Source organism: Mauremys mutica, chromosome 12 (genome assembly GCF_020497125.1).
Source record: "Mauremys mutica isolate MM-2020 ecotype Southern chromosome 12, ASM2049712v1, whole genome shotgun sequence".
Classification (NCBI taxonomy): Eukaryota; Metazoa; Chordata; order Testudines; family Geoemydidae; genus Mauremys; species Mauremys mutica.
In genome coordinates, this window is record NC_059083.1 from 26,203,007 (window position 1) to 26,227,633 (window position 24,627).

The 24,627-nt window shown below is 47.2% G+C and overlaps 1 protein-coding gene across 1 annotated transcript; it reads left to right on the forward strand.

Moving 5' to 3' along the window:
- The first annotated feature begins 1,889 nt into the window (after nt 1–1,889).
- Nucleotides 1,890–24,485, forward strand: LOC123344849 (butyrophilin subfamily 1 member A1-like). Its single transcript, XM_044981343.1, has 9 exons — nt 1,890–2,023; nt 2,337–2,453; nt 6,341–6,688; nt 7,841–8,122; nt 8,742–8,849; nt 10,310–10,330; nt 11,662–11,682; nt 15,115–15,141; nt 23,971–24,485. Exons 1-9 carry the CDS (start codon nt 1,897–1,899, stop codon nt 24,483–24,485), a joined length of 1,566 nt encoding a protein of 521 aa, XP_044837278.1. The 5' UTR covers nt 1,890–1,896.
- The last annotated feature ends 142 nt before the right edge of the window (nt 24,486–24,627 follow it).

The following is a 24,627-nucleotide window of genomic DNA, read 5'->3' on the forward strand; positions in this document are numbered from 1 at the left end:
CCGAGGCGGACCAGCAGAGCCAGTGGAGGGAGATCCTCTCTCTGTACCAGCGCTCACACAGCGAACGGGAGGAGAGGTGGCATGAGGAAGACAAGCAGGCGACTCAAACACTGCTTGGACTAATGAGGGAGCAAACAGACACGCTCCGGCGCCTTGTGGATGTTCTGCAGGACCGCAGGCAGGAGGACAGAGCCCCCCTGCAGTGTATCTGCAACCGCCCTCCCCTGCCACAAAGTCCCATACCCCCCTCACCCAAATTAACCAGAAGGAGGGGCGCCAGGGGCTGTGAAAACTGTCACTGCACCCCAGCAGAGTGCTCAAGTACCCAAAAGCTCTCATACCCTAAATTTTGAGAAGTCCTTCCCTTCCTGACTCACCCAAGCCCAGTTTCATCCCCTAACTGTCTAGTTAATTATTAAAAATACTTTGCTGTTAATTACTGTTTCCGTCATGTTTTTTTTACAGAAGACTGTGTTTGAAGGGTTGGGGTGGGGAAGGGGGTTGGTAATTGCATAGGATAGTCACCTTTCCCAGGGTACAGACACGGGGGCAGGATCAGCAGCAGGTCACACACACAGTGCAATCAGTAGGCACCCTGGTCGGTATGGGAGGTGGTTTCCAGGTTCTGTGTGGGTGGGGGGGGGGACGTGACTTTGTAGCGGGAGAGGGCGGTTACAGATCTTATGCAGCGGTCCTTGTCTTGGACCGCAGAGTCACGCAGCAGAGGAATCTGTATCCGTCCTCCTCCGCCACAAGGTCACATAGCCCCCGCACACAGAATCCCAAAAAGGAGGGATGGCAGGCTCTGTTGAAACAACCAGTCCGGCACTGTAGACCGCTCTAGGAGCAGGAGCCTGTCATTCCTCGAGTTTAGAGGCGGTCTTTACATCACTGCACACCCTACGCAGCACAGTCTGCGTCCCAGTTTCAACCCTTTAACGCAAAGTCATTAATAAACCTTTGTTAAGTAACAATGGAACATGTATTTTATTTTTACACGTGTGTTGGAAGTGGGGGAAACGGGGTGAACGGGGTATGTAACTGCAGAGGATAGTCAACAGTAACTGGGTAAAGAAACGGGGGCAGGTTCAGCTTCTCTGTAAAGAAACTGAACAGTCACAGGTCACGCTGCTCGCTGGTACTTGAAGAGTTCCTTGTCGCTGTCCAAGGCACCTGTATAGGGCTTCATGAGCCAGGGCATTAGCGGGTAGGCTGGGTCCCCAAGGATCACTGTAGGCATCTGCACATCCCCAACAGTTATTTTGTGGTCCGGGAAGAAACTACCTTCCTGCAGGTGTCTAAACAGACCACAGTTCCTGAAAACACGCGCGTCATGAACCTTGCTTGGTCACCCGACGTTGATGTTGGTAAAACGTCCCCTATGGTCCACCAGTGCTTGCAGCACCATTGAAAAGTAGCCCGATTTCTCAGCAGCTGACTGTGGAAGAGGTGGACGATAAGGTGCGAGGTACCTTCACACCATAACTGCAGCGGGCTCCATGCTCGCAGTGCTGTGGCGTCCGCGCTGTCACTGACCAGAAAAGTGCACGAACAGATTGCCCGCAGGCGCTTTCAGGGAGGGAGGGTGTGATTGACGGTTCAATGATGACAGTTACCCAAAACCACCCTTGACACATTTTTTCCCCCAGCAGGCATTGGGGGCTCTACCCAGCATTCCAATGGGTAGCGGGGACTGCGGGAACTGTGGGATAGCTTCCCACAGTGCACCGCTTCCAAAGTCGACGCTTGCCCCGTTAGTGTGGACTCACAGAGTCGAATTAGTGTCCTTAGTGTGGATACACAAATTCGACTTCGTAAGGTCGATTCCACAAATTCGACTTACATTGAATCACACTACTCTTGTAGTGTAGACATACCCTAACATTCAAGCGGTATATGTTTGCTTCAGAAGTTTTAAAGAAAATCAGATCAATGAAGTGGTGGCAGTCACTGGCTAAGCACCTGGAAGCAGAATTTGTTGAAGGGCTCACCCAGCTTTTGACAGCAATAGCCTGTTCTGCAGGTACAGATCAAATATTTTATTCATTTCAATGTACCCAACTAGCTCAATTCAATGACTCGTCCATTCAAAATTGAGAAACCAGTTGGGAGTTGAAAAATCAGGAAAGTTTGTTTTCCACTCTGAAATTGTGATTAAAAACAAGGTGTGAGAGGATGAGATCTACCAGTTCTAAAATCTTGAAGGACATGGTGACCAGAAACAATCAGTTCAATTCACTAACTACAGATAGTAGTTCCTTTTTTCTAACAAATCAGATTTGAATGAAAAACATGTTTTAGTAAAGTATTTTTCTCTTCCCTATCCTGTTATCCAGATCAAGTTACAGTGAAGATGAAGGTTCTTTCATTCTGTCCTAGCTCCGCTATGAGCACTTCTCTACAAAATTTGATCATTTTCTTCATTACTTATCACATTCACAAGTTGGAATCAGGTAAGAATCCCACTGGTCTTGCTGCTGCTTGTAGGATTTTTTTCATTGTAGTGATTTATAAATCATGCCTATTCCACTCCTTTGAACAAAACTGAAAAAACCCCAAACCAAAACCAACCAACCAACCAAAAAAAACCCACCCAAACCCACCCTACAACAAATTTCAGATTGGCAGTGTGTGGGGAGACTTGGCCCGGCACCCACTGCTTCCTGCAATTCACCATGACTCTCAGTCAGCCAGCCAGTGAAACAGAAGGTTTATTTAGATGACAGGAAGCAGGGCTCTAACATTTTTGCCGCCCCAAGCCAAAAAAGAAGCGCTGCCCTGCCCCTCCCTGAGCATTGCGTCGCGCCGCCCAAGTCCCCGCCCCCCAGTGCCGCATCGGGCCGCCCAAGTCCCTGCCCTTCCCCTCCCCCCCCCCAGTGCCGCCTGGCCAAACCAAAAACAACAAAAACAAACCCCGATTGCCGCCCCCTCCCAAGGTGCCACCCCAAGCACATGCTTGGTAGGCTGGTGCCTGGAGCTGGCCCTGATAGAAACACAGTCCAAAACAGGTCTTACCGGTACAGACAACAGGAAGCCCTTTAGGTAGGTCCCTCTGGGGCCCCCAGTGAGGCCACAGCCCTGTTGGGAAGCCCAAGACCCGTTGGGGCACCCCTCTCTATTTCCCAGCCAGCTCGAAACTGAAACTTCCTCCACTCTCTCTGCCTTCCCCCGGCTCCTCCCCCAGCCTTTGTCCTTTGTCCAGTGTCCCAGGCAGAGACCCTTCCTGGGTTCTCAGGTTACATGCTCAGGTATCCTGCCTTTCCCAATGCAGGCAGCCCCAGCAAAACTCCCCTGCAACTTCCCAGGTCAATACTCCCCACTCAGCATTCACATAACACATCAAGAACATTCCCACTTCATCACAGTTCATTATCAATAAATAAGTCTCCACTTCCTCCGCAACCTTTCTGGAGGAGTAATTCTCCACCTGCTGCATATGAGGCAACTCAGTTTCTCTATCTAGGTACTTATATCATCGTATCTGAGTGTGGGGCTGTATGGAATATGGGTGACCATTGATACCAATATTACAAAATCACAATAAATCTTATACAAAATATGCCACAAGAAGTAATTATGTCGCTCTACCCTGCACTGATTAGGCCTCAACTGGAATCTTGTGCCCAGTTCTGGGTGCCACATTTCAGAAAAGATATGGACAAATTGGAGGGAGTCTAGAGAAGAGCAACAAGGATGATTAGGGGTCTGGAAAACATTTCTTATGAGGGAAGATTGAAAGAACTGGGTTTGTTTAGTCTGGAAAAGAGAAGATTGAGAGGGGACATGATAAGTTTTCAAATACCTAAAATATTGTTATAAGGAGGAGGGAGAAAAGTTGTTCTCCTTAACCTCTGAGGATAGGACAAGAAGCAGTGGGCTTAAATTGCAGCAAGAGAGGTTTAGGTTGGATATTAGGAAAAACTTCCTAACTATCAGGGTGGCTGAGCACTGGAATAAATTGGCTAGGGAGGTTGTGGAATCTCCATCATTGGAGATCTTTAAGAGCAGGTTAGACAAACTCCTATCAGGGATGGTCTAGATGGTGCTGGTGCTGCCATGAGTGCAGGGGTCTGGACTTGATGACCTCTCGAGGTCCCTTCCAGGTCTATGATTCTATGTAAGGTATCAGTGGAAAAGGCTTGATTTGCTAAATATGATAAGCTTGTTTATAGTCTGTGTCATGTTTGTACGGTGAGGTATAAATATGTATGGTATATTTGTGCCTCAAACTTGTGCTGTGCATTTGGGTGACACCCCCAGACAGACCGGCATCAGCACTATCCAGCCTGCTGTAGAATGAACGTTTGAGAGAAGCCTGTGACTATGAGTCAGCAGGACATGTAGACAAGTATCAGGGGGTAACCGTGTTAGTTTGTATCTACAAAAACAACGAGGAGTCTGGTGGTACCTTAAAGACTAACAGATTTATTTGGGAAAAGCTTATGTCCAAAATAAATCTTAGTCTTTAAGGTGCCACTGGACTCCTTGTTGTTTTTCAGGACATGTAGGGACATGCATAGGTGCCGACTTCTACTGGTGCCGGTGAGTGCTTGATTCCCCCCTCTGCCCCGCCCCATCCCCACCCCGCTCCCATTCCGACACCTTCCCCAAATCCCCACCCCAGACTCTCCTCTTCCCTGCCTCCTCCCCTGAGCATGCCATGTTCCCACTCCTCCCTCCCAGTGCTACAGCTGTTTAGCAGCGGCAAGCGCTGGGAGGTAGGCAGAGGAGGTGTTGTTGGGGCGGGAAGTTTGGCTGCCAGTGGGTGCTAATTTTTCTCTGTGGGTGCTCCAGCCCCGGATCACCCACGGAGTCAGCGCCTATGGGGACATGCCGATGGACAGGGGACTCCAAGTACCTTTTCATGCCCGTGTGCTGTGTTTGGGACAAAGGATGTACACGCCACATGGCAAAGGATATAAAAAGGCAGCTGCATCTTCTCCATTTTGTCTGCAGTCCTGCTTCTCAACTCTGGAGTAACTTCCCTACAAACTGAAGCTTTGAACAAAGGACTGATAGACCCATCCAAGTTTTGGATGTCTTCCAGAGCGACTTTGCAAGCTAGCAAATTCACCAGTGCTGCTAAGAACCTGATATATGGATTCTAAAGTCTCTTTCTCTCTGTATATATGTGTGTATAAATGAAAGTATCTGACTGCTTTGACCATTTAGCAACTCTCTTCTTTTACATTCCTTTTCTTTTCTAATAAAACCTTTAGATTTAGATACTAAAGGATGGGCTAGACTAGCAGCATGGTATTTTGGGTAAGATTCAAACTAGTATTGATCTGGTAATGTGTCTGGTCCTTTGGGGAATTAAAATAACATTTTGTAAAGTGAATAGAGTTTTTAAGTAACTTCTCACTGTACTGAACCTATTCACTGATTGGGAGACAGAGAGTGGAATGCAGTAAAGGGGGCTGTGTGGTTTCTTTTCTTGATAACCAGTGTGGGGGATCAGGAGCACAGTTTTGACTGGTAGGTGAATCTAACTATAGTGTAAACCACCAGTTTTGGGAGAATCTTCTCTCCTTTTTGCAGCCTTCCCTGACCTTTGCATTTCCACTGTTTGGCTGCCCTACGCACCTTGGGTCATGCTGAGCCTCCTACTTCACATGCTTGATCCTCTGTGACCCAGTCCTTTCTCAAAGACCAAGGCAACCTGGCCAAAAGTTGAAGTGATTTGAGGTCAGTGAAGCCAAGGCAAGTGAGTTCCAGAGTTGAAGACCCTTTAGTGAAAATGTCCTGGCAGTGACCCCGTCTCACTAAAAACAGGTGGAGGGGGGCAAAGGAGGAAAACTCAGGAACCTCAGCTCATCTCAATGAAAATTGTGTCCTCATACGAGGTGATGGGTGGTGGTCTCCAAAGAAGCTGGGTCCCAAAACATTAGGGTGAAATTCTAGGTGATCTCTGTTGACTTCAATGAAGTCAGGATTTCATCTTTTCACCCTTCTCATATTAAAATCAATGCTGAGAATCACATCAGAAATATAGTGAAGGCCGGAACAGATCACAGAGCTCAGGTATACAGTGTATATACTCAGGTCACGCTGTCCAGTCACGGGGCATTGAAATGGCTCTGTGGCATGTCAAAGTAATATAAGGGGAGTTATCAGTGACACCTATATCTGAGCTGGCCTGTCACTTTTTAATGTAACTCTCCCCTTCCCCTTTTCAGTTGTTTGTTATTGTGCCAAATTTTCAATGTTCAGGCTGGAAATTTGATTGCCAGGAGTCCGCCCCAGGCTAAATTTTGGTAAGTTTGAACCTATTGAATCAGTCATTAATATATTTTTTCCCTCTGAGCTTATTCTCTTTTTGCTTTGTTGTTTTTCACAGCCCAATTCAGAGTGATGGGTCCTGATCACCCTGTCACTGCCATTGTGGGTGAGGCCATTGTATTACCCTGTTACCTGTTCCCCAGGATGAGCGCTGTGAACATGGAGGTGAGATGGTTCCGATCTGAGTTCCTTTCATCTGTGCACCTGTATCATGAAGGAAAGGATCAGTATGGAAAGCAGATGCCAGACTATCGTGGAAGGACAGAGCTTTTGAAAGCTGGCATCACGGATGGGAATGTTTCCTTGCAGATTCTTAATATCAGACGCTCAGATGAAGGACAATACTATTGTTTTGTTCAAGATGGTCCTTTTTATGAAGAAGTCCTATTGGAACTGAAGGTAGCAGGTCAGCAGCTCTTTGTATTATCTTAGTCTAGGCTGGAGTTTTTATTCATTTCTACTGCAACAACCGTGACTAGCAACTTGTGAATTATTTTAGAGTAACACAGCGTGACTAGATTTCAGCACACAACCACGGTCATAAATTTTGGAAAATATGCTGTTTTATTAAAGACCTCTTCAGAATGGTCAAGAGATTTCCTTCCCCAAAAGATATTTTTGGCTGACTTCAAAAGGAGGGAGAGAGAGGAGGGAAAAGACGTCTAGACAAATATGGGCCTGGTTTATACTAGAAAAATAGGTCAGTTTAACTGTCTCTCAGGGGTGTGAAAAATGCACACCCCATGAGTGACAAAACTAAGCTGACCTAAGTCCCCATGCAGGCAGCGCTGGGTCAACAGAAGAATTCTTCTGTCAACCTAGCTACTGCCTCTCAGAGAAGGGTATTACTCATGACCCCAGGAGAAGTCCTCTGTTGGTGTAAGCAGTGTCTCCACTGAAGCACCACAGCCGTGAAACTGTGCTGCTGTAGCCTTTCAGCCTGTGGTCTTCCAATTCCTCTGCCGTCATTCTGAGGCGTGGCTAAGGTGGCACTGTCAGGTTTATAGGCCTTCTCATGTGGTCACTACTGGTGGTTATTTAGGGGTGCAGTCAAAATCAGTTGTAGCTTTCTGATTGGCTGAGGCCACATAAAGGTGGTGGTGGTGAGACAAGTTATATATTTACTGCTAGCAGATGAGGCCGAGAGTTTGTCCCCTGCTGCTCTGACACAGTAACCATGGACCCAGTTAGATTTATTTATTTAATAAATGAACAAACAAAATGTTTATCCAATATACTAAAAACAGGCTTTTTGAAAAATTCATATCCCACTAGGTATTTAAATGAAGTGGCCAGATTTCCAAATTCGTTCAATGCTCCATTGCTCTTGGGTGGAGAGGACAATATCTCTCACTCAGTGAAATTATTTTAAATATTTGTTCACATCTTTTCCTGTGTCCATGGGTATTGGGAATTCAGAAATTCCAGTGTTCATTGATCCCTTCTACATGAGCAAGTGATCTCTAGTGGGAGTAAGGGATCCACAATCTCTCACTCATCCTTTTAGCAGTTAAGTTACCCCATTGATTTATCACACATGTATGTAATTTTCTTCTAGCTTTGGGCTCCAATCCTCTTGTCTCTGTGGAGAGTCACCAGGATGGAGGGATCCGTGTGGTTTGTCAGTCGGCTGGGTGGTACCCAGAGCCCAAGGTGCTATGGAGAGATCGCAGTAGGCAAGAATTACCATCACTCTCTGAAGCAAAATCGCTAGGGGATAGTGGCCTGTTTGAAACAGAAAATTCGATTATTATAAAAGAACATTCAAACCAGAACCTGTCCTGTTGGATCAGGAACACCGTTCTCAATCAAGAAAAGGAATCAACAGTTTATATAGCAGGTCAGTTACCAGCTAAACCCACAGGCTTAAATCACCTTCAGCAGAAACAAAACAAAAGTGAAGCATCTGTTGTGCATATTTTACAACTACATAAAAACAAAGAAGTTCAGAAACTGGTACCTTAACAGGTCACAACGCAGGCAATCTGATTGCCTTAATTTTGAATATTCAGAGTTTTGGGTTTCATGTACATTTAATCTTAACTCTAAACTTAATAATTGGGGAAATTATTAGTGACTCACCAAAATATTCTAATTACTCCTGCAATTTCTGAATGTTGCTGAACAGTGAGGACCAAATTGTTTGCTGCCATAACTCCACTGAAGTCAGTGTAGTTTTGTGAGCAGAGAATTTGCCCCTGAACTCAATGAAGCTCTGAATACCATGAATCAAACCAGCCCTGTTCATTCACAGGTTAATCAGAGCTAAAGCTGTGTTGGTTGGAGTAATTTTATAATCAGGCTTTGGTCTTTTGTGTAGTATAGAGGGGGTCATGTTTTCACTCCTATCTCACATACGTCCTGCTGGGGACTATTTGCATACTTAAGTGCAATAGAGGAAAAATTAGTGTTGTCCCTGCTTCGAAACTAATGCAAATCCTGTGGGGTTTATTTTTCAGATTTCTTTTTCCCGAGGGTGAATCCGTGGATGGTGGCTCTGAGTGTGATTCTTCTGATTTTGTTTGTTTGTTTCATTGGCCTCACTGTTTATCTATTTAACATGAAAGGTAAATGTCACAGGGGAAAATTTAGTGAAATAACAAGAAATTTTCTTCTAATAAATGAAAAAATGGAAGAATGAAACTTTACACTAGGCCAAGCAGGGGAAGCACAGACCTGCACTGCCCTCCCCTCAGCAGCACAGGAAAGGAAACATTACTAAGATTTCCATTTGCTCCAGGAGGCAGTGATCTGCACCAGCCCTTTACAGGCACAGCATATTTCTCCCCCAGAACTGCCTCAGTTAAGCTGAATGGAGCATTTGGGGAAGGGGTGGAGGGAAGATTGAGCCAAAACCTTCTCCACTCCTCACTCTTTTCTCACCACTTCCCACCCAGCTGTATAGTTATTCCCTCCCCAGTCCCCATGAACTGTGGGAATTAGTTAATGTCTCTTTCCCTCCTCTGATAAGTAAATATTTTGTACAGAGTTGAGCCCCCATAACGATTGTGTGTGATTTTATTTTTGGAGCAGTTGTCTGTGATTTCATGTACTGTTACAAAGAAATTGGAATGAGACAAAGCCTGGCAAATTTCACCCCAATAGGTAATATTAAAAAAATATACACAGTAGAAAAGAGGGGTTTGAATAGACATGAGCTCTGAGCCTTGACCTGAGTTCTGACAATGGTGAGGAACAGTAAGTCAGAGATGGAGAAGGGAAAACTTTTGCTCCTCCTGGTGTTGAGAATATGAAACCCATCAAAGGCTCCTGAATTGTATAATCACTGGGCAACTTTCACGAAATGCAGACAACTGTATAACCAAGGCAAAAATGCTCCTAATAAGAATTTATATTTATTTTTGATGGAACAGTATATAGAAATCTGTAAATGTTGTGCTCTTTTCTCCAACAAGGAAAACTTTTGTAGAGATTTGTCTCCTCATAAGGGTATTTCTTTCTTTGTTTATGAATTTTTTGGGTGGAGTTTTTTAACCAGAAAAAGATGAAAGCCCAGATACTGCACCACTAACATCAATTAGATCTTTGCCATTGACTTCAATGAGTATAGGATTAAGCTCTTAATGCACAAGTCATATCACTAAAAAAATAATGCTAATAATTTGAGGGCCAAAAATTCCAGTCTGCACCCCCAGAGCTCCGAGCAAAGCAAATGGGAGTGTGAGAGACAATACAAGGAAGCAGGATTGGGCTCTAATGGCTAGATTTTTAAAGGTTTATGGTCAGCTAACTCTCACTGAAATCAGTGGGAGTTAGGCTCCTAAATGCCTTGAAACATCAGACCCTAATTCCATAAGGAATTCAAAACAGTCAGAATTGTAAATCCTTGAAAATAGTCAGTTACTCAACTCTAGTGTAGCCACATGGTTAGTTAAACATGAATGAAATATTGGTATTTAGGGGCCAGGCGTTCATGTCATGAAAACACTCCTTTAAATCTCTATTAACTGAAAATATTCTTAAATAACTTGTATTTACATCTGTTTGCTTTATTTCATTTCTTTAGGGAAACATCTTGGAGAAATCAGTAAGTTCAATTTTTCTCCACATAGAACCTTTTCCATTAAGTTGTCTGCTGTTTTATTATTTATGATGATTATTATTAGAGAGAGATCAATCTGAAAATCACATGAAATGTCAGTGATAATGTATTGATAAGTATTCAGTATGTGGGTAAGAGGAAATCAGAAAGAAAATGTTCTTTGCAATGTATCTTCTCTGAGGGTGAAATCCACATGGTGCTGGAGACACCATGACATGGGGCACCAGGAGGACTCTGTGCCCTGAAATGTCCTCTTGCCTCATCAGACAAGTAAATAATGTGGTCCAACGTGACTCTTGTGTGTAATTATATTTGAGGAAAGTTGTTCATTTTTTCATTTCTTGTTAAAAGGAAATTGGGATGAGATTAAACCTGATAAATTTTACCCCATCATGTAATATGAAAAGTTATACACAATGTTCAACTTTCACAAAACTAAGACAACCGTATATCCAAGAGAAAAATGCTCCTAATAATAAATTTATGTATTTATTTATTTATTTATTTTATTTTTAGGGAAACGTGATACAGAAATCGGTAAGTGTTGTGCTCTTTTCTCCAACAAGGAAAGCTTTGTACAACTTTGTTTCCTCGTGTTTTATTTTTTAAATGAGCAAAACAGGAATGCCCTGATGCTGCACCACTACCATCAATTAGAGCTGTGCCTTTGATTTCAACGAATGGAGGATCCAACACTAAATGCACAAGTCACATCCCTAACAGAATAATGTTGATAATTTTAGGGCCCAATATTACATTCTGTGCACACCAAACGCTCCCAGCAAAGTGAATGGAACATGTAATCTGCAAGAAACTGGGATGGGGCTCTAAGGGCAGCTTTTTAAAGGTATTTGGACACCTAATGCCAATTGAAATCAATGGGAGTTAGCAACCTAAATACCTTTTAAAAATCTGGCTGTAATTCCTTAGGGAATTCAAAACTTTCAGAACAAAGTCCATGCAGATAATCAGTTATTTTTTCATACTTTAGTGTAGACACAAAATGAGCCCAAACATCTACATCCCAATTTTATAGGCCTCCAGCCCATGTCTTGTGAGCCTAGTTAGCTGACGGGTCAATTGTGGGTATTCAGTTGCTGTGTAGCCACATCCTATAGGACATTGCAAGTGCTCTGTGCCCTGCCTGTGGGTTGGAAAGAGACTGTTCTTCCTAGACCTCAGTGGTTTCCCTGCCCATAGCCTGGATCAATGGGTTTGTGAGGGACAGGCTGCATGATGGGAGGCTGGGGCTGATTCCATGCTAGAAGAGAAGCATATAATTAGTGTGTATTTGTTTCTGATTCTCTGTTACCTAGATGATCTTCAACAGGAACTTGGTAAGTGTTTCTATTTCTTGAATGCAGCGTTTTCCGTGCTGTTGAAACTATCTCTGGATCTATCGATCTCTCTCCCTTCTGCCAGGTGGAGTCGGCAGCAGCAAGGGCTGGGTTTAATGTCAAGGGTTCCTCTTAGCAACACAAGCCAGAAAACACTTGAGACCCCACCCAATAATCTGAGAAAATTTAACTCCTGGGCCTCTTTAAGGGCTTGGCTATACTGGAGAGTTGCAGCGCTGGTGGTGGCTTTACAGCGCTGCAACTCACTCACCATCCACACTTGCAAGGCACATACAGTACTGTATCTCCCTGGCTACAGCGCTGGCTATACTCCACCTCGGCCTGGGGAATAATGACTCCAGCGCTGGTGCTGCAGCGCTGGGGTGCCAGTGTAAACAGTGATTAATCTTACTACGCTGTAACTGACCTCCGGAATTTTCCCATAATGCTTTTAACTAAATTACTCTCTTTGTTTTGTTGTGAACTCGGGGCGCCCGGAGCTGCTTATCTAAAAAACAAACACAGCTCCTGTTTGCTGTGAATGAGGCAGGCAGGGGGATGAATGTCCACAGCTAGTGTTTGCTTGAGGAGAGAAACAGCACGGCGGTGGTTGCGGGAGAGGGGGAAGGGAGTCCGTGGGAGCAGCTGCTTATCTGGTCTGCAGGCTATTTGCATTTAAGAGTGAATGAGAGCAGGGTGGGGGAAGTGGTCGGAATTTGCAAGGCAGGGAGCTGACACAGTGTCAGCTCCAAAAATCCTCTCTCTCTCTCTCTCTCTCTCCCCTGCTCCCTGTCACACTCCACCCCACCCCACTCTTTTGAAAAGCACGTTGCTACCACTTGAACGCTGGGATAGCTGCCCATAATGCACCACTCCCAACACCGCTGCAAATGTGGCCACACTGCATCGCTGGTAGCTGTGAGTGTGGCCACACACCAGCGCTTTCCCTACTCAGCTGTACGAAGACAGCTTTAACTCCCAGCGCTGGTACAGCTGCAAGTGTAGCCAAGCCCTGAGGCTCTATAGTGGCCCCTTCAAGGGTTATAGTGGCACAGCTGTACCACTGCAGCTGCCCTGCAGTCGGGTCTCCCATGTAGCCACTTTGTGCCGACCTCCCACCAGCATAATTCAACCGTCCCCAACGAGCGGCAGTAGCTACGTCACTGGGAGAGTGTCTCCCACCGACACAGCACTGCCCACACCGGTGCTTTTGTTAGTGAAACGTATGTAGGTCAAGGACGTGCTTTTTTCACACCCCGACTGACAAAAGTTTTACTGACAGAAGTACAAGTGTAGACACAGGATAAGAGACAAAACTTCACACTCACACCCTGAGTCTGAGTGACAAAAGAAAACTTGTATCACAAGGCAAAGGGACCCAGTATTGTTCTGGGAAAACACCATGGCCATGACTCGAAAGCATGTAACCCTGAGCAACCCCCCACCCCATAGTACATTGGGCAGTGTCCTTTGCCTCAGTTTCCCACCTTGCTGTGTGAAAATCCAGTGACGGAACGACCTGTAACACACCACTGCCCTCTCCTGCCACTGCAGCCCACTCACAGTTGGTTGTTCTTAATCAGCAAGACCCAGAGTTCAGAGGTGCCCTCACATGGCTTCACCCTCCACCCCTGAAAGGCATGTTGGGGGGGGCATTGAGCAATGCATCCACTGCTGCCTCCACATCTGCAACTGGCTTGCTGCTGCTGCTATCACTGTCACCACCAGCCCTAGGTGCCGAGAGCTCTTTAGCACCCACAGGGAAAAATTATTGGGTGCTCTGCACCCACCCACAGCCAAGCTCCCCTCTCCCCCAAGCACATTTCGCTCACTGGCAGCCTCGCTGACCAACTCTTCCCCTCCCTCCCAGTGCCTCCCACCTGCTGCAAAACAGCTGTTTCACAGCACTCAGGGTGCTCTGCGAAGGATGGGGAGGAGCAGGGAAGTGGCACACTTGGGGGAGGAGGTGGGGAAGAGGTGGGATGGGGCCGGGAGTTCAGGAAGGGGGTGGAATGAGGTGGGGATGGGGCAGAGCATGGGAAGGGATTTGAGGAAGGGGGTGGAATGGAGGGACAGAGCAGGGGTGGGAAGAGGGGGGGATGAGGATGGAATGGGGATGGGACCTAGGGTGGAGCAGGGGGTCGAGCACCCACCAGGTAGAGGGGAAGTCGGCACCTCTGCCACGGGTTGCTCACTGCCTCCCATCCCTGAAAAAGGGTGAGGGACATCGAGCGATGCCTCTGCTGCCTCTGGAACTGGCTCACTGCAGCTGCTGTCTGCCACCACTGGCTGATGCCTCTGCCGCTGGTTCTGCTGGTTTTTCTGGCGCTGTTACCTCTGCCATCGCTCAGCTCTACTGCTGTTCTCACAGCTGCTGCTGGCCCCCCACTGCCACTTCTGCAATGGTGCGTTCTGAGGTTCCACGACCTCCCAGGGATTCCAGCAGGCCGTGGCTGCTGATGCATCTCCATGTTGTTCACTGCGGCCCTATCCCCACACTAGGTCTACGACCTGGCCCCTAGACCAGCTCATCAGTGGTTTCAGCTCTTGCCATCACTGAACTGAAACAAGGGCTCTGGATTTAAACACGGGAGAGGGGAGGGGAAGGTCAAATGGTACCTAGGGCTCTCGAAGGGGAATTCATAGCGTCAGGCAGGAACACCTGTCCCCACCCGCTCTGATTTTCACTGGGTTTTGGCATCTCTATCCCCTGCTTAGCCAGGGAGCTTTACTTTAGGGTGTCACTGTGACATACCCAGGGTACAATCCAGACTAAGGGGTGGCTGTGTCACCCCCACCCTGCAACCTGGGTGCCCCATACAATGCTCTGCCTCTGTAGCCTCCTACCTGGACATCTCACAAACAGCCTCCACTGGGGCTGGATTCTTTAATTGATTTGCAGATTAAAACCAAGGCCTTAAACTGGCCTCAGAAGGGGACTGGGAGCCAGTGAAGGGACTGGAACATGGGCCTGATGTGTCACTGTGGCCTAAGCCCTGGAGAAGGCCGGCAGCTGCATTAGGTACCAGCTGGAGCCTTCACACTCAGCTGTGGATTCAGTGATCTACAGTAACCCAGCCTGGCAGTGGCAGAGGCAGGGATCACTGTGGCCAGACCCTTGCCCACAGGAAGATGCACAATTTCCTAGTGAGCTGGGATGTTTAGACACTGATGCTACCTGGTCACCTAGGCCTAGTGAAGGGTCACACAGTACCTGAGTCTTTGCACCTCGACTTTGGTGAATGGGGGCTGTACGAATTCAATGGAATGAAGGGGGGAGTCTCATCGAGTTCTCCAAAAGGTGTCCCTGCTTCTGAATCACTTTGCTCTTGCATGGGTTCAGCTTAAACCAAGTGCTCTTCATCCCAGAGACCTGGTGTTCCTGCATTTGCTCAGCTGAGTCCTCATCCCTCTCTCTGTGTTTGGTTTCAGACTGGAGAAGAAACATCATCTGCCCAGGTAACTACAGCTCCTATTGCATCGCTATCCAAAGCTCCCCTGCCCTGAGATTTCCTGTCCCTTTTTCTCATGCGGTTAACATTTTACACTAGCTCTTTGGGGCAGGGACGGCTCTGTACTAAGGTGAAAAGACTCAAAGGTTTGTGTGGCCAACAGTGTGATTTTGGGTGCCTCAGGAGCTCTTCTGTGCACACTGGGAGTTCAGAGGATTCTCCGAGAGATGCTGTTAGAGTCCCTGATGGGGCTGGAGGCTGGGGGGCGGGGGGGAATGACAAAGGGCTGGACTAGGCCAGGTTAATGTCTAGCCTGCTGGTTTCAATTTTCAGAAGCCCTAACAGGGCTGCATGTGCCCAGACAGCTGCTGCTGCTGCTCTAGCTATAGCACAGGTACATGGCAGCCAGCAGGGGTTAGCACATTCACCGCACAGACACCCACTGGTCACACCCAGAGATACAGGGACCCCATCACACACTGACTGCAACCCCCAAACACACGGCAGGATCCAAGCTGCATGAGAAGCCAGGGAAGCCAATAAGGGCCCAGAGAGAGCCAGTGTGGGCTCTGGAATTCCTTGGGGAAGATGGGGCAGGAGAGGAGAGGTATGGGGAGGGATAAGGTTAGGGAGTGGGAGAGGAATAGAGGGATGCCCAGGGGATTTCGGGAGTGGTCCCTGTGGGGAAGGATTCTTCTTCGAGGGGGCCAGAGCTGAGGTTGGCTAGTCAAGTCCAGTGAAGACTGTGAGGCCATTCAGAGGGACCTACCCCCCCCCCACCCCCACCCCCACCCCCACCCCAAGCTGTGTGAAAGGGAAACATGGTGGGATATGAAGTGCACTGGTGATAAATGAATGTACCATGGAGGGAAAAAAATGAACATCTCGTTCACATTACAGGGTTTGAAAATTAGTGCATCAGCAGCTCAGTAAGGCAACCTGGAATTCATTGTGTTCAGCTTGACAAAACCCTCTGCTCCCTGCACAGCTCTGGGGAAAAGGTCAAACAAAATATGAGAATCCATAAAAATAGGATGGTGAACAACATGGAAATATTACACAGCCATTCTGTAAATCAGTGTTTTGTTTCATCTGGAGCACGGTGTTGGGTACCGCTCACCCCATCTCAGAAAGGGTATCGAAGTAGAAAAGTGGGCTCAGAGAGAGGCAATGAGAATCCGCAGGAGGCGAGATTGAAAAAATTGTGAATTTTTACCTTTAAGAGAGAGGAGCGAGAGGGGACATGATACAAATACATTGTACAAACCCCCTGAACAGAAGATGATTTAGGCTGAAATGTCAAACACTTGATAGTTAGGAAATGCCAGTTTTCTGCTTGCCTGTACACCCTTAATTCTCACCCCTTGTGCATCCATCCTGGGCAGTGAAAGAATGAGGCGGGGGTCCTGTGGCACAGTGTGTGATCATGTAATTGGAAATTGTATCATAATACACACACATGGGACACTGGCTAATGGTTCAACCCCTGGGACACAATATGTTGCCAGAGAACACAACAGGAGGGTAGTGAGAGTGGAGAAAGGAGCTTTACAGGCAATAACAGGTACAGACACTGGGAACTGGTGGGAATAATTTCAGTTCTTCCAGCTCCTTGTGCAGCTCTGGTTGTACAGTGTGGCCTGTGGTCTTTGCAATCAGTGTGTGACGGGACTGATACAGCATCGGGCTGAACCAATGGGTGTCTGTGTGTATGTTAACATGTGTCTGCTGAGTTAGTGGGGTCTTTGCCAGACAGGAAGATGAACCATCCAGCTTTGGAAATTAACAAGACAGCAGAAGGATGTGATCCAAAGAAATGGACACACGATATTTGCATTTGCTCATTTTTGCACCACAAACCACATGCTTACCAGAGAGTTTTCTTTATCTTTTGCTTGTGCTAAGAATCAGTGCACTAAGAGAGACATCTACACCGGCCACCTACCCAACTCCTAAACTGAACGGCACAGACTGGGTGGGACAGATTGGTCAGTAAAGGAGGTAAAAGTCTGAGAAGTCGGTCAGGGTCAGTAGACTGGGGAAGGGTAACACGGACATGAGTTTGGTGGTGGGGAGAGAAGACTGGACTTAAATTCCCAGGCCCCTTAGGAAAATGGGGCCTAGGCACTTTGTGGATTTTGAAAATTGTACCCAAAGCCAACAAGTTCATGCTCATTCTCTATCTTTAGTTAAGGAGGGTGACCCCAGACCCCAGAAGACTGTCTGCAGGGACAAAAACCTGCTACAGTGGACAACTTGGAAGGGAAAATTTCTCCTATTCCCCAGCTGCCCTCTGGCCTTTATATCATATTCATGGGAGTCAAAAGAAAACCCTTTTCTCTCACTCAGGGCTGCCGACAGGGGGGGTGGGGAAGAGGCAAAAGGGGAACTGCCCTGGGGCCTGGAGATTATTAAGGGCCCAGGGACTCTGGCTGCTGTGGCTGTGGCCAGAGTCCCAGGCCCTTTACATCACCGCCAGAGTCCTGGGGTGGGCCAGTCAGCACTGTAGGGTTGGGTGAGGGAAACTATCCCTCAATTCTGTTTTTCTGAATTATTCTCAATTCAGCCCTGCTCCCATCTCTTTCAGAATTCCCCTCCGTGCCTCAGGCCTCCCATTGAATTCCAGGGGAGACTGGCCAGCAACATGAATGGCAGCCGGACCAGGTCTTTGGTAGCAGGCTGGCAATGTCACTGCAGAGTGTCAGGAGGGAAAGTCTAATTCATGATTATTAATAATTATAAAAGTGATAGAAATTCTGCTAAGGAAAAAAGAGTCTGTTAAAATTGTAGCCGCTGACAGAGAAATGCTCACACGTGTATTTGGGGATTGTTTACTTTATGCTGAACTCTAGGACGTGTCTTTTCCCCAGTGTAACAACATTTTATAGGCATAAGGAGCCACTCACTCACTCCCAGAACTCTCGACATTTCCAGACTGTCAGGTTTGGTTTGGGCCCCCCGGTGCCACCCCGTCCCCCTTGGCGTGATGGTGCGTGTGAGGTCATGCTGCATGGGGGACACCATTTTTCAGAGATGGAGGGGGCGGAGTGATGTCCCCCATCCAGCACTGGACAAAATCACATCCATTTTAGACCCCATGCTGGACAGCAGACAAACCTCTCAAACAGAGGAGGGTCCATTTTAATCCCGGACGAGTGCCTCCCTCTCTACAACGCTAATTTCTGTTAATGTGCTTGTTCAGACGAACTCTCATCTCTGACTCTGTGTTTCCAGGGCTGGGAAGTTCTGTGCCACCTGTACAAGAAGGTAACTGAAGTTCAGATTCTATCAATGTGCCAGTCTCAGCTGCTGTTAGAACGTTTTGCTTCTTTCCCCTGACTGTGGCCATGGGAGGGAAGTTCATTGCTCAGGGCAGAGCTCACAAGCATCCTGCATTTCCCAGCATGGAAGGGGAGGGAGGTTGTGTAGCCATGGCCTGAGTACAGCAGTAAATCCAGACACTATTGTGTCTACTCCTCCTGCCCCTCCTCTGCTTTCATGTGCAGTGCGACCTGCAGAGCTTCCTGGGCCCACAGCCAAGCCTGGCTGCACAGCCACTTGTTGCATCGCAGGCGGACATGGACAAAGCTCAGCAGTCAATATGATTGGTAGCAGAGTCATTTATTTCTCTCCAGCATACATCTTTATACACTTAAGACAGGCAATCAAGCAATTGCTAATTGGTTAATAAGGTACACACAGGCACAACTGTAACTTCATTGGATAATTGCCATTCTGTATAACCTTCTAATTTATTATCCTGTTTACTGCCTACCAGCAGATAAGAACTAGCCTCGTCCTTGAAGTCTAAACACTCCAGCTCTCACGTTCCCATCTGCCAAGTTAGCAACATATTCCCACACCTCCCCCCTTTACTCATAATCAAAACAAGGAAAGGCAATAGCAAAACATTCCCAAGCTCAAAATATCAATACTACAATCTACACAAGCCAAAGCAAAAAGGCAAATAAAAACGTCAGCTGCCTAACTAAACCGTAACAATATCTTCCGCAATGCCCTACTTTTACCTATACATCCCTCCTCCAGGTAATGCAAGTGGCCCAAGGGGCCAGGAGGGTCCTGCCAATGTGCGTGCCACACAACAGCAACGGCGGCCACACAAATAGCAAAAATACAAAAGGCAAGCAGCAAAATACACAGCATACTTAGCATTAAAAAAAACCAAAACCAAATAATATATCTTATGCTATAAGGCTCACCTATAACCATGCAATTCTCAACATATAACACCAACAACACCAAACAAAACAAACATAAAACAACAAAACAAAACAAATGATATAAATTCTGCAGGGTTCCCCCCTTCTCTATTGCACACCATTTTGTGACAAATTTTTGTTACCAATTTATCCCTCATATGTCAGGTGATCAAACTGACACTGAGGGAGGCGGGGTCCTAGAGAAAACACAACATAAACCACATAAAAATCTTAACAACACAACAATAATTCTGGCCAGAAAAACAAACACCACAAAACAAAACATAAAACACAAAACATAAATTTAAACTCTATAAATAAATGCATGGTACATTAAATGCTATGCAGCTAACACCAATTTTCTTTAATATCTAAAAAACAAAAACAAAACTACCCCTACTGGGCAATTAATCATTACTTAAAATATACAAATACCCTATTAATTTCAGGCAAAACAGGGAAATTACTTCATCAATAAAATCATTTACAATAATACAATTGCATCTTAACTTACTTCTAAATTCAAAGCTATCGACAGCTTAAGGTTTTTTACTTTTAACTTCTACTTTTAAACACAAACAAAAAAAAGCATCATCACTTACAATGCCCTAAAAGCCTAATACAATTTTAATTACATAGCACTGCATACATTTTTAACTAATACAACAAAATTATTCATAACCAAACAATTGCAAACTAATTTCTTGCCTAAATTTATTTACAAACATTTCAAAAACACCAAAAACTTTACTCTTCAGCATCTTTACAAAATTCAACTGCTGTTCCCTCTAGCAACCACAGAATTAACTTTTTACTCTCCTTAAAAATTACTAGCTAGTCTTCCAACAGCCACTTACTAATCCAAATCACCATTCCAAATATGCCCCTGAATATTTGAAATCCCCATGTTCATGCTCAATTACCTTTTCTATCCACTATACCCTTAAAAGTTTCCAACCAGTTTTCCAAGCTCTTTATATTTATTGCCTGCCCGTCTGGGCCCGATCCTTTTTTCCTTTTCAAGGTCTCTGTCTATTGCCTGCCTGCCTGGGCCCGATCCTTTTCTCCTCTCCAAGTTCTCTGTCTATTGCCTGCCTGCCTGGGCCCGATCCTTTTTTCCTCTTGCTAGACCGTTCCTTTCAAGAACACTAACTTATCCCACTATCAATTTAGCTAGGAGGGTATACTTCTTAACTAGCCCCCACCCTTCTAGTCTCTACTGCAAGCAATTATCTGTACTTTCCCACCGTGGGGGCTACATTTTCATGCATAACTTTAATTACAACATCTGCTTTCAGCCTATCTATTATAATATAGGCTACATCTAATATCAAGCAATCTTACAGCTACCAATAATCAACACATAACACAAAAGTTACAAAAAATCTAATAAGACTAACAAAAGCACTTTACATAAAGGTACTTAGGGTCACATAAATTCAAAGCCATTCTCCCAAATTACCTAAATTTATGCCTAAATAACCCACAACTCCCCCCTTGAGAATACTCAACAAACCTTTTGGCTGAGTTTTCTCAAACTTTAAAAACAAAAACAATTAAGCTCTAGAAAATCGGGGTTAGTAATGGGGGGGGGGGTAATATCATATACAATCCAATTAGGGAGGGCAACACAGGCTAAAAATTTTATCCAAAACACAGGGCGCAGCCTGTAGAATAAACCCCAAAATCCAATCAATACCACATTTTCCAGCAGGAGTCCCAAATTTCTCACTGCCTGTGTACAATTCTTCGTTTCTTCACCAGGGTCAGTTCTCAATGTCCTTTTAGTCAGGAATTTCTGGACTTTGGCAATGTCAATAATGTGAGCGTTTTTTCTTCTTTTCCACCACCGTCGTGGTTCAACTTCTATGGGGAAAATTACCAGGACATTATTCTGTAGTGGTTTTGCTTCTTGGAGTTGGTTTTGCTTCTTTCAAAAAAAAATCCAATAACACAATAGGGGCTGCAGCGGACAAGGGAGAGGTTAGTCAGCACGTCACCTTGTCCTTTTTTCCTGCTGTTTAGAAGCACAATGGAGCTAAACAAAAAAAATTAGGCCAATCTTCAGTAGGAAAATTCTCCTGATGTGAAGTGATCTTTTGCAGTAAAAATCATGGGTCCAGGCAGTCAGTCTCCTGGTTGCAAAAATGGCAGGGCTGCTAGGATCTTTGGGCAGCTCTTCCATACCTGTGAAAGGAGACAGCTAACACATTCCGTTAGTGTCTGGCAGGGTTTTGCAGCTCTCATTAGCTTTTTTGGGCCCAGTCAAGCCCCGGCTTTTCCTTGGCTGTCCACCAAGTCTTAGCTGAACGGCGTGTGTCCTTGACTGGGGCAAGAAAAGAATGAGCTTTCTTGGGTTAAATCATTCTGTTCTCTCTCCTTCCCTGCTTGGCTTCTTTTAATCTGTGCAGCCTGTGTCAAAACACCCAGCTGTTGCTGCTCATACCGGAGAAGCATAACGGTTTTCCCGGCACTGTCCCCGGCTCAGACCAGCCAGTGTAGGACGCCTTCTCCAGGCTCCTGCCAAAACAACTTACTTGCTTGTAGGTCCAAACGACCTCCGGGGCCACGGCACGAGCCTCTGCCTGCGCCGTGCACTCCAACGTCTTCCCGTCCAGGGCTCGCTTCCAGCGGAGCACCTCCTCGTCCTGTGCCCGAAGGGCGGTCAGGAGGAGCCTCCCCAACTCCCCCTCTCTTCTTAATAAGTGAATCAGTGCAGCAGGGGAGATTCTTTCCCCCTGTCGGTTCATAATGTGCAATAAAGGCTTCTGTGTTATCTTTTCTTCAGCTGATACAGCGGTACTCACCTTAGCTGCTCTGCCCTTCTCCACCGCGGCTTATAGCCGCCCTTCTCCTCCGCGGCTTATAGCCGCTCTCCTCAGGGCTCAGGTGCGCCTCTCTTTTCGGACGCCCGGGGGCTTCTCCAGCACTCCCCGCCGCAGCTCCTCCGCTCGCCTCTGGGCTCAGGCTCCCAGCCGCTCGCCTCTGGGCTCAGGCTCCCGACACTATCATCATTCGATACGAGTCAAGTCGGGGTTAGCCATTTGTTGCATCGCAGGCGGACATGGACAAAGCTCAGCAGTCAATATGATTGGTAGCAGAGTCATTTATTTCTCTCCAGCATACATCTTTATACACTTAAGACAGGCAATCAAGCAATTGCTAATTGGTTAATAAGGTACACACAGGCACAACTGTAACTTCATTGGATAATTGCCATTCTGTATAACCTTCTAATTTATTATCCTGTTTACTGCCTACCAGCAGATAAGAACTAGCCTCGTCCTTGAAGTCTAAACACTCCAGCTCTCACGTTCCCATCTGCCAAGTTAGCAACATATTCCCACAGCCACTGACGTGTGCCAGCCCCTAGAACAGGGCCAAAGACACAGCTCCTTCTCCCACCAGCTCCGCAGGGCTGTCCCTGCTCACAGCCCCCTCCCTGCCTGAGGCCCTGGGGGCCAGAGCCATGGGCTGTGGAACAGGAGCAAACTGAATTCTGGGTCTGTTAAATGCCCAGTAACTGAGGATTAACAATTCAGAGTTTGGAAACCGAGGAAATGACGTGTAAATGCTAAAATTCAGAGATTAGAGAGAGAGAAACAAAGAGATTTCAAGTGACAAAACAGGGGGTGAGGAAATAAAATACGCCCAGTGATGAGAACCCTGGTGCTAGAGTACAGGGAGAGCCCAGGGGGAAAGTCATGAGAGTGCAAAGAGGGAGACACATCGGGATTGGGAAGGGCCCAGAAGGCTGAGGGATGGGGCAGTGTTTGGATGGGTCTGGAGGGCCGGCAGTGCCTGGCAGGAACAGGAGGGTGGGGAGAGCAGCAGGCCCTCAGCTGAATGGGGCTGGTGCGGAGGCAGTAGGAGTGGGGGCAGGTGGAAGGTCCTGGAGGTTTGGTGATGGTGGCTGCTTGGAGGGAACAGGCAGGTGAGTTGCTGTTTTCACACTCACAGCAAATTCTCTATAACCTTTCACGTCCTGCTGCCCTGGGCCTCCACTGCCCCATCTCCTCCTCATCCAATATGATTTTGTCTCCCCTCTGGGATCCCTTCCTTCATGTCTCCATTCACCTCTCTGCTTGCTCTCCCTCCTCCCCCTCCCGCTCCTTCTCCCCCAACACTCCCCTTGCTCTCACGTAGGCTGAGGGTGCAGGGCTGGGAGGCATCTGTTCTCCTCTCCCAGCGATGCTCTTTCTCATCTGGGAATATGGGGTTAAAGATGAGAAACGGCAGGGAGAGGTGAGGTGGGTCAGTGAGCACTGAGCAGAGGGAGCTCAGTTTCTCACCACTCTGTTGCCCCCCCATCCCTCTGACATGTGGGTCTCTAGTCCCCTCCCTGGAGAGATGTGCAGCAGGACAGGAAAGAGCCTGAGTCCCAGACCTGGCTCAAGTGACCTTTTTGCTGCAGGGCCCATCTCTGCCAGGGGTGTGACTCTCCCCTACACTGTGCTGATATCTCAGAGCTGCTCCCCATTCAGAGCCGGCAGGTAAATCCTGCAGGAAGGAGATTCAGAGTCACTCCCCAGCTGGGGCAGATTCTGTCACTGACACCATCAAACCCTCCCCCAGGGCTGAGCTCTGCCCCTAACGCTCTGATTCTCTCTCTCCAGTGAATGTGACTCTGGATCCAGACACGGCTCATCCCCACCTCGTCCTGTCTGAGGATCAGAAAAGTGTGAGATGGGCAGACCGACGGCAGCAACTTCCCAACAACCCTGAGAGATTTGACTCTGATCCCTGTGTGCTGGGCTGTGAGGGATTCACCTCGGGTAGACATTGCTGGGAGGTGGAGGTGGGGGAGGGGAGATGCTGGGCTGTGGGGGTGGCCAGAGAGTCTGTGGGGAGGAAGGGACGGATCAGCCATAGCCCTGAGGGGGGGATCTGGGTTGTGGAGCAGTGGGAGGAAAAGTTCCAGGCTCCCACCTCCCCTGCGACCCCCCTGCCCCTGAGCCAGGTCCCAAGCAGGGTCCGGGTTTGTCTGGATTGTGACCGGGGGCAGGTGACATTTATCGATGCTGGTGACGAGGCCCCGATCTTCACTTTCCTGATGGGCTCCATCTCTGGGGAGAGAATCCAACCCTGGCTCCGGGTGGGGCCAGGATCTCTGCTCCGACTGTGTCCCTGAGACACACAGCAGAGGCGGGAACTGGAAATCAGCCTCTCTAGTCTCATGGACCCCAGTCTCTATGATCTTTGAGGACTCCCATCTACCCAGCCCCTTTCTCTTCATCTCTATGGCTGGGCAGTGGGTAGCACTAACAGCCGGG

Bases quoted from the DNA above. Each gene is read 5' to 3' on its own strand.
- LOC123344849 (XM_044981343.1), top strand. From the start codon at position 1,897: ATGTTTGCTTCAGAAGTTTTAAAGAAAATCAGATCAATGAAGTGGTGG. The intron at 6,689-7,840 runs GTCAGCAGCTCT...ATTTTCTTCTAG, and splicing joins ATTGGAACTGAAGGTAGCAG to CTTTGGGCTCCAATCCTCTT. The intron at 15,142-23,970 runs GTAACTACAGCT...CTCTCTCTCCAG, and splicing joins AAGAAACATCATCTGCCCAG to TGAATGTGACTCTGGATCCA.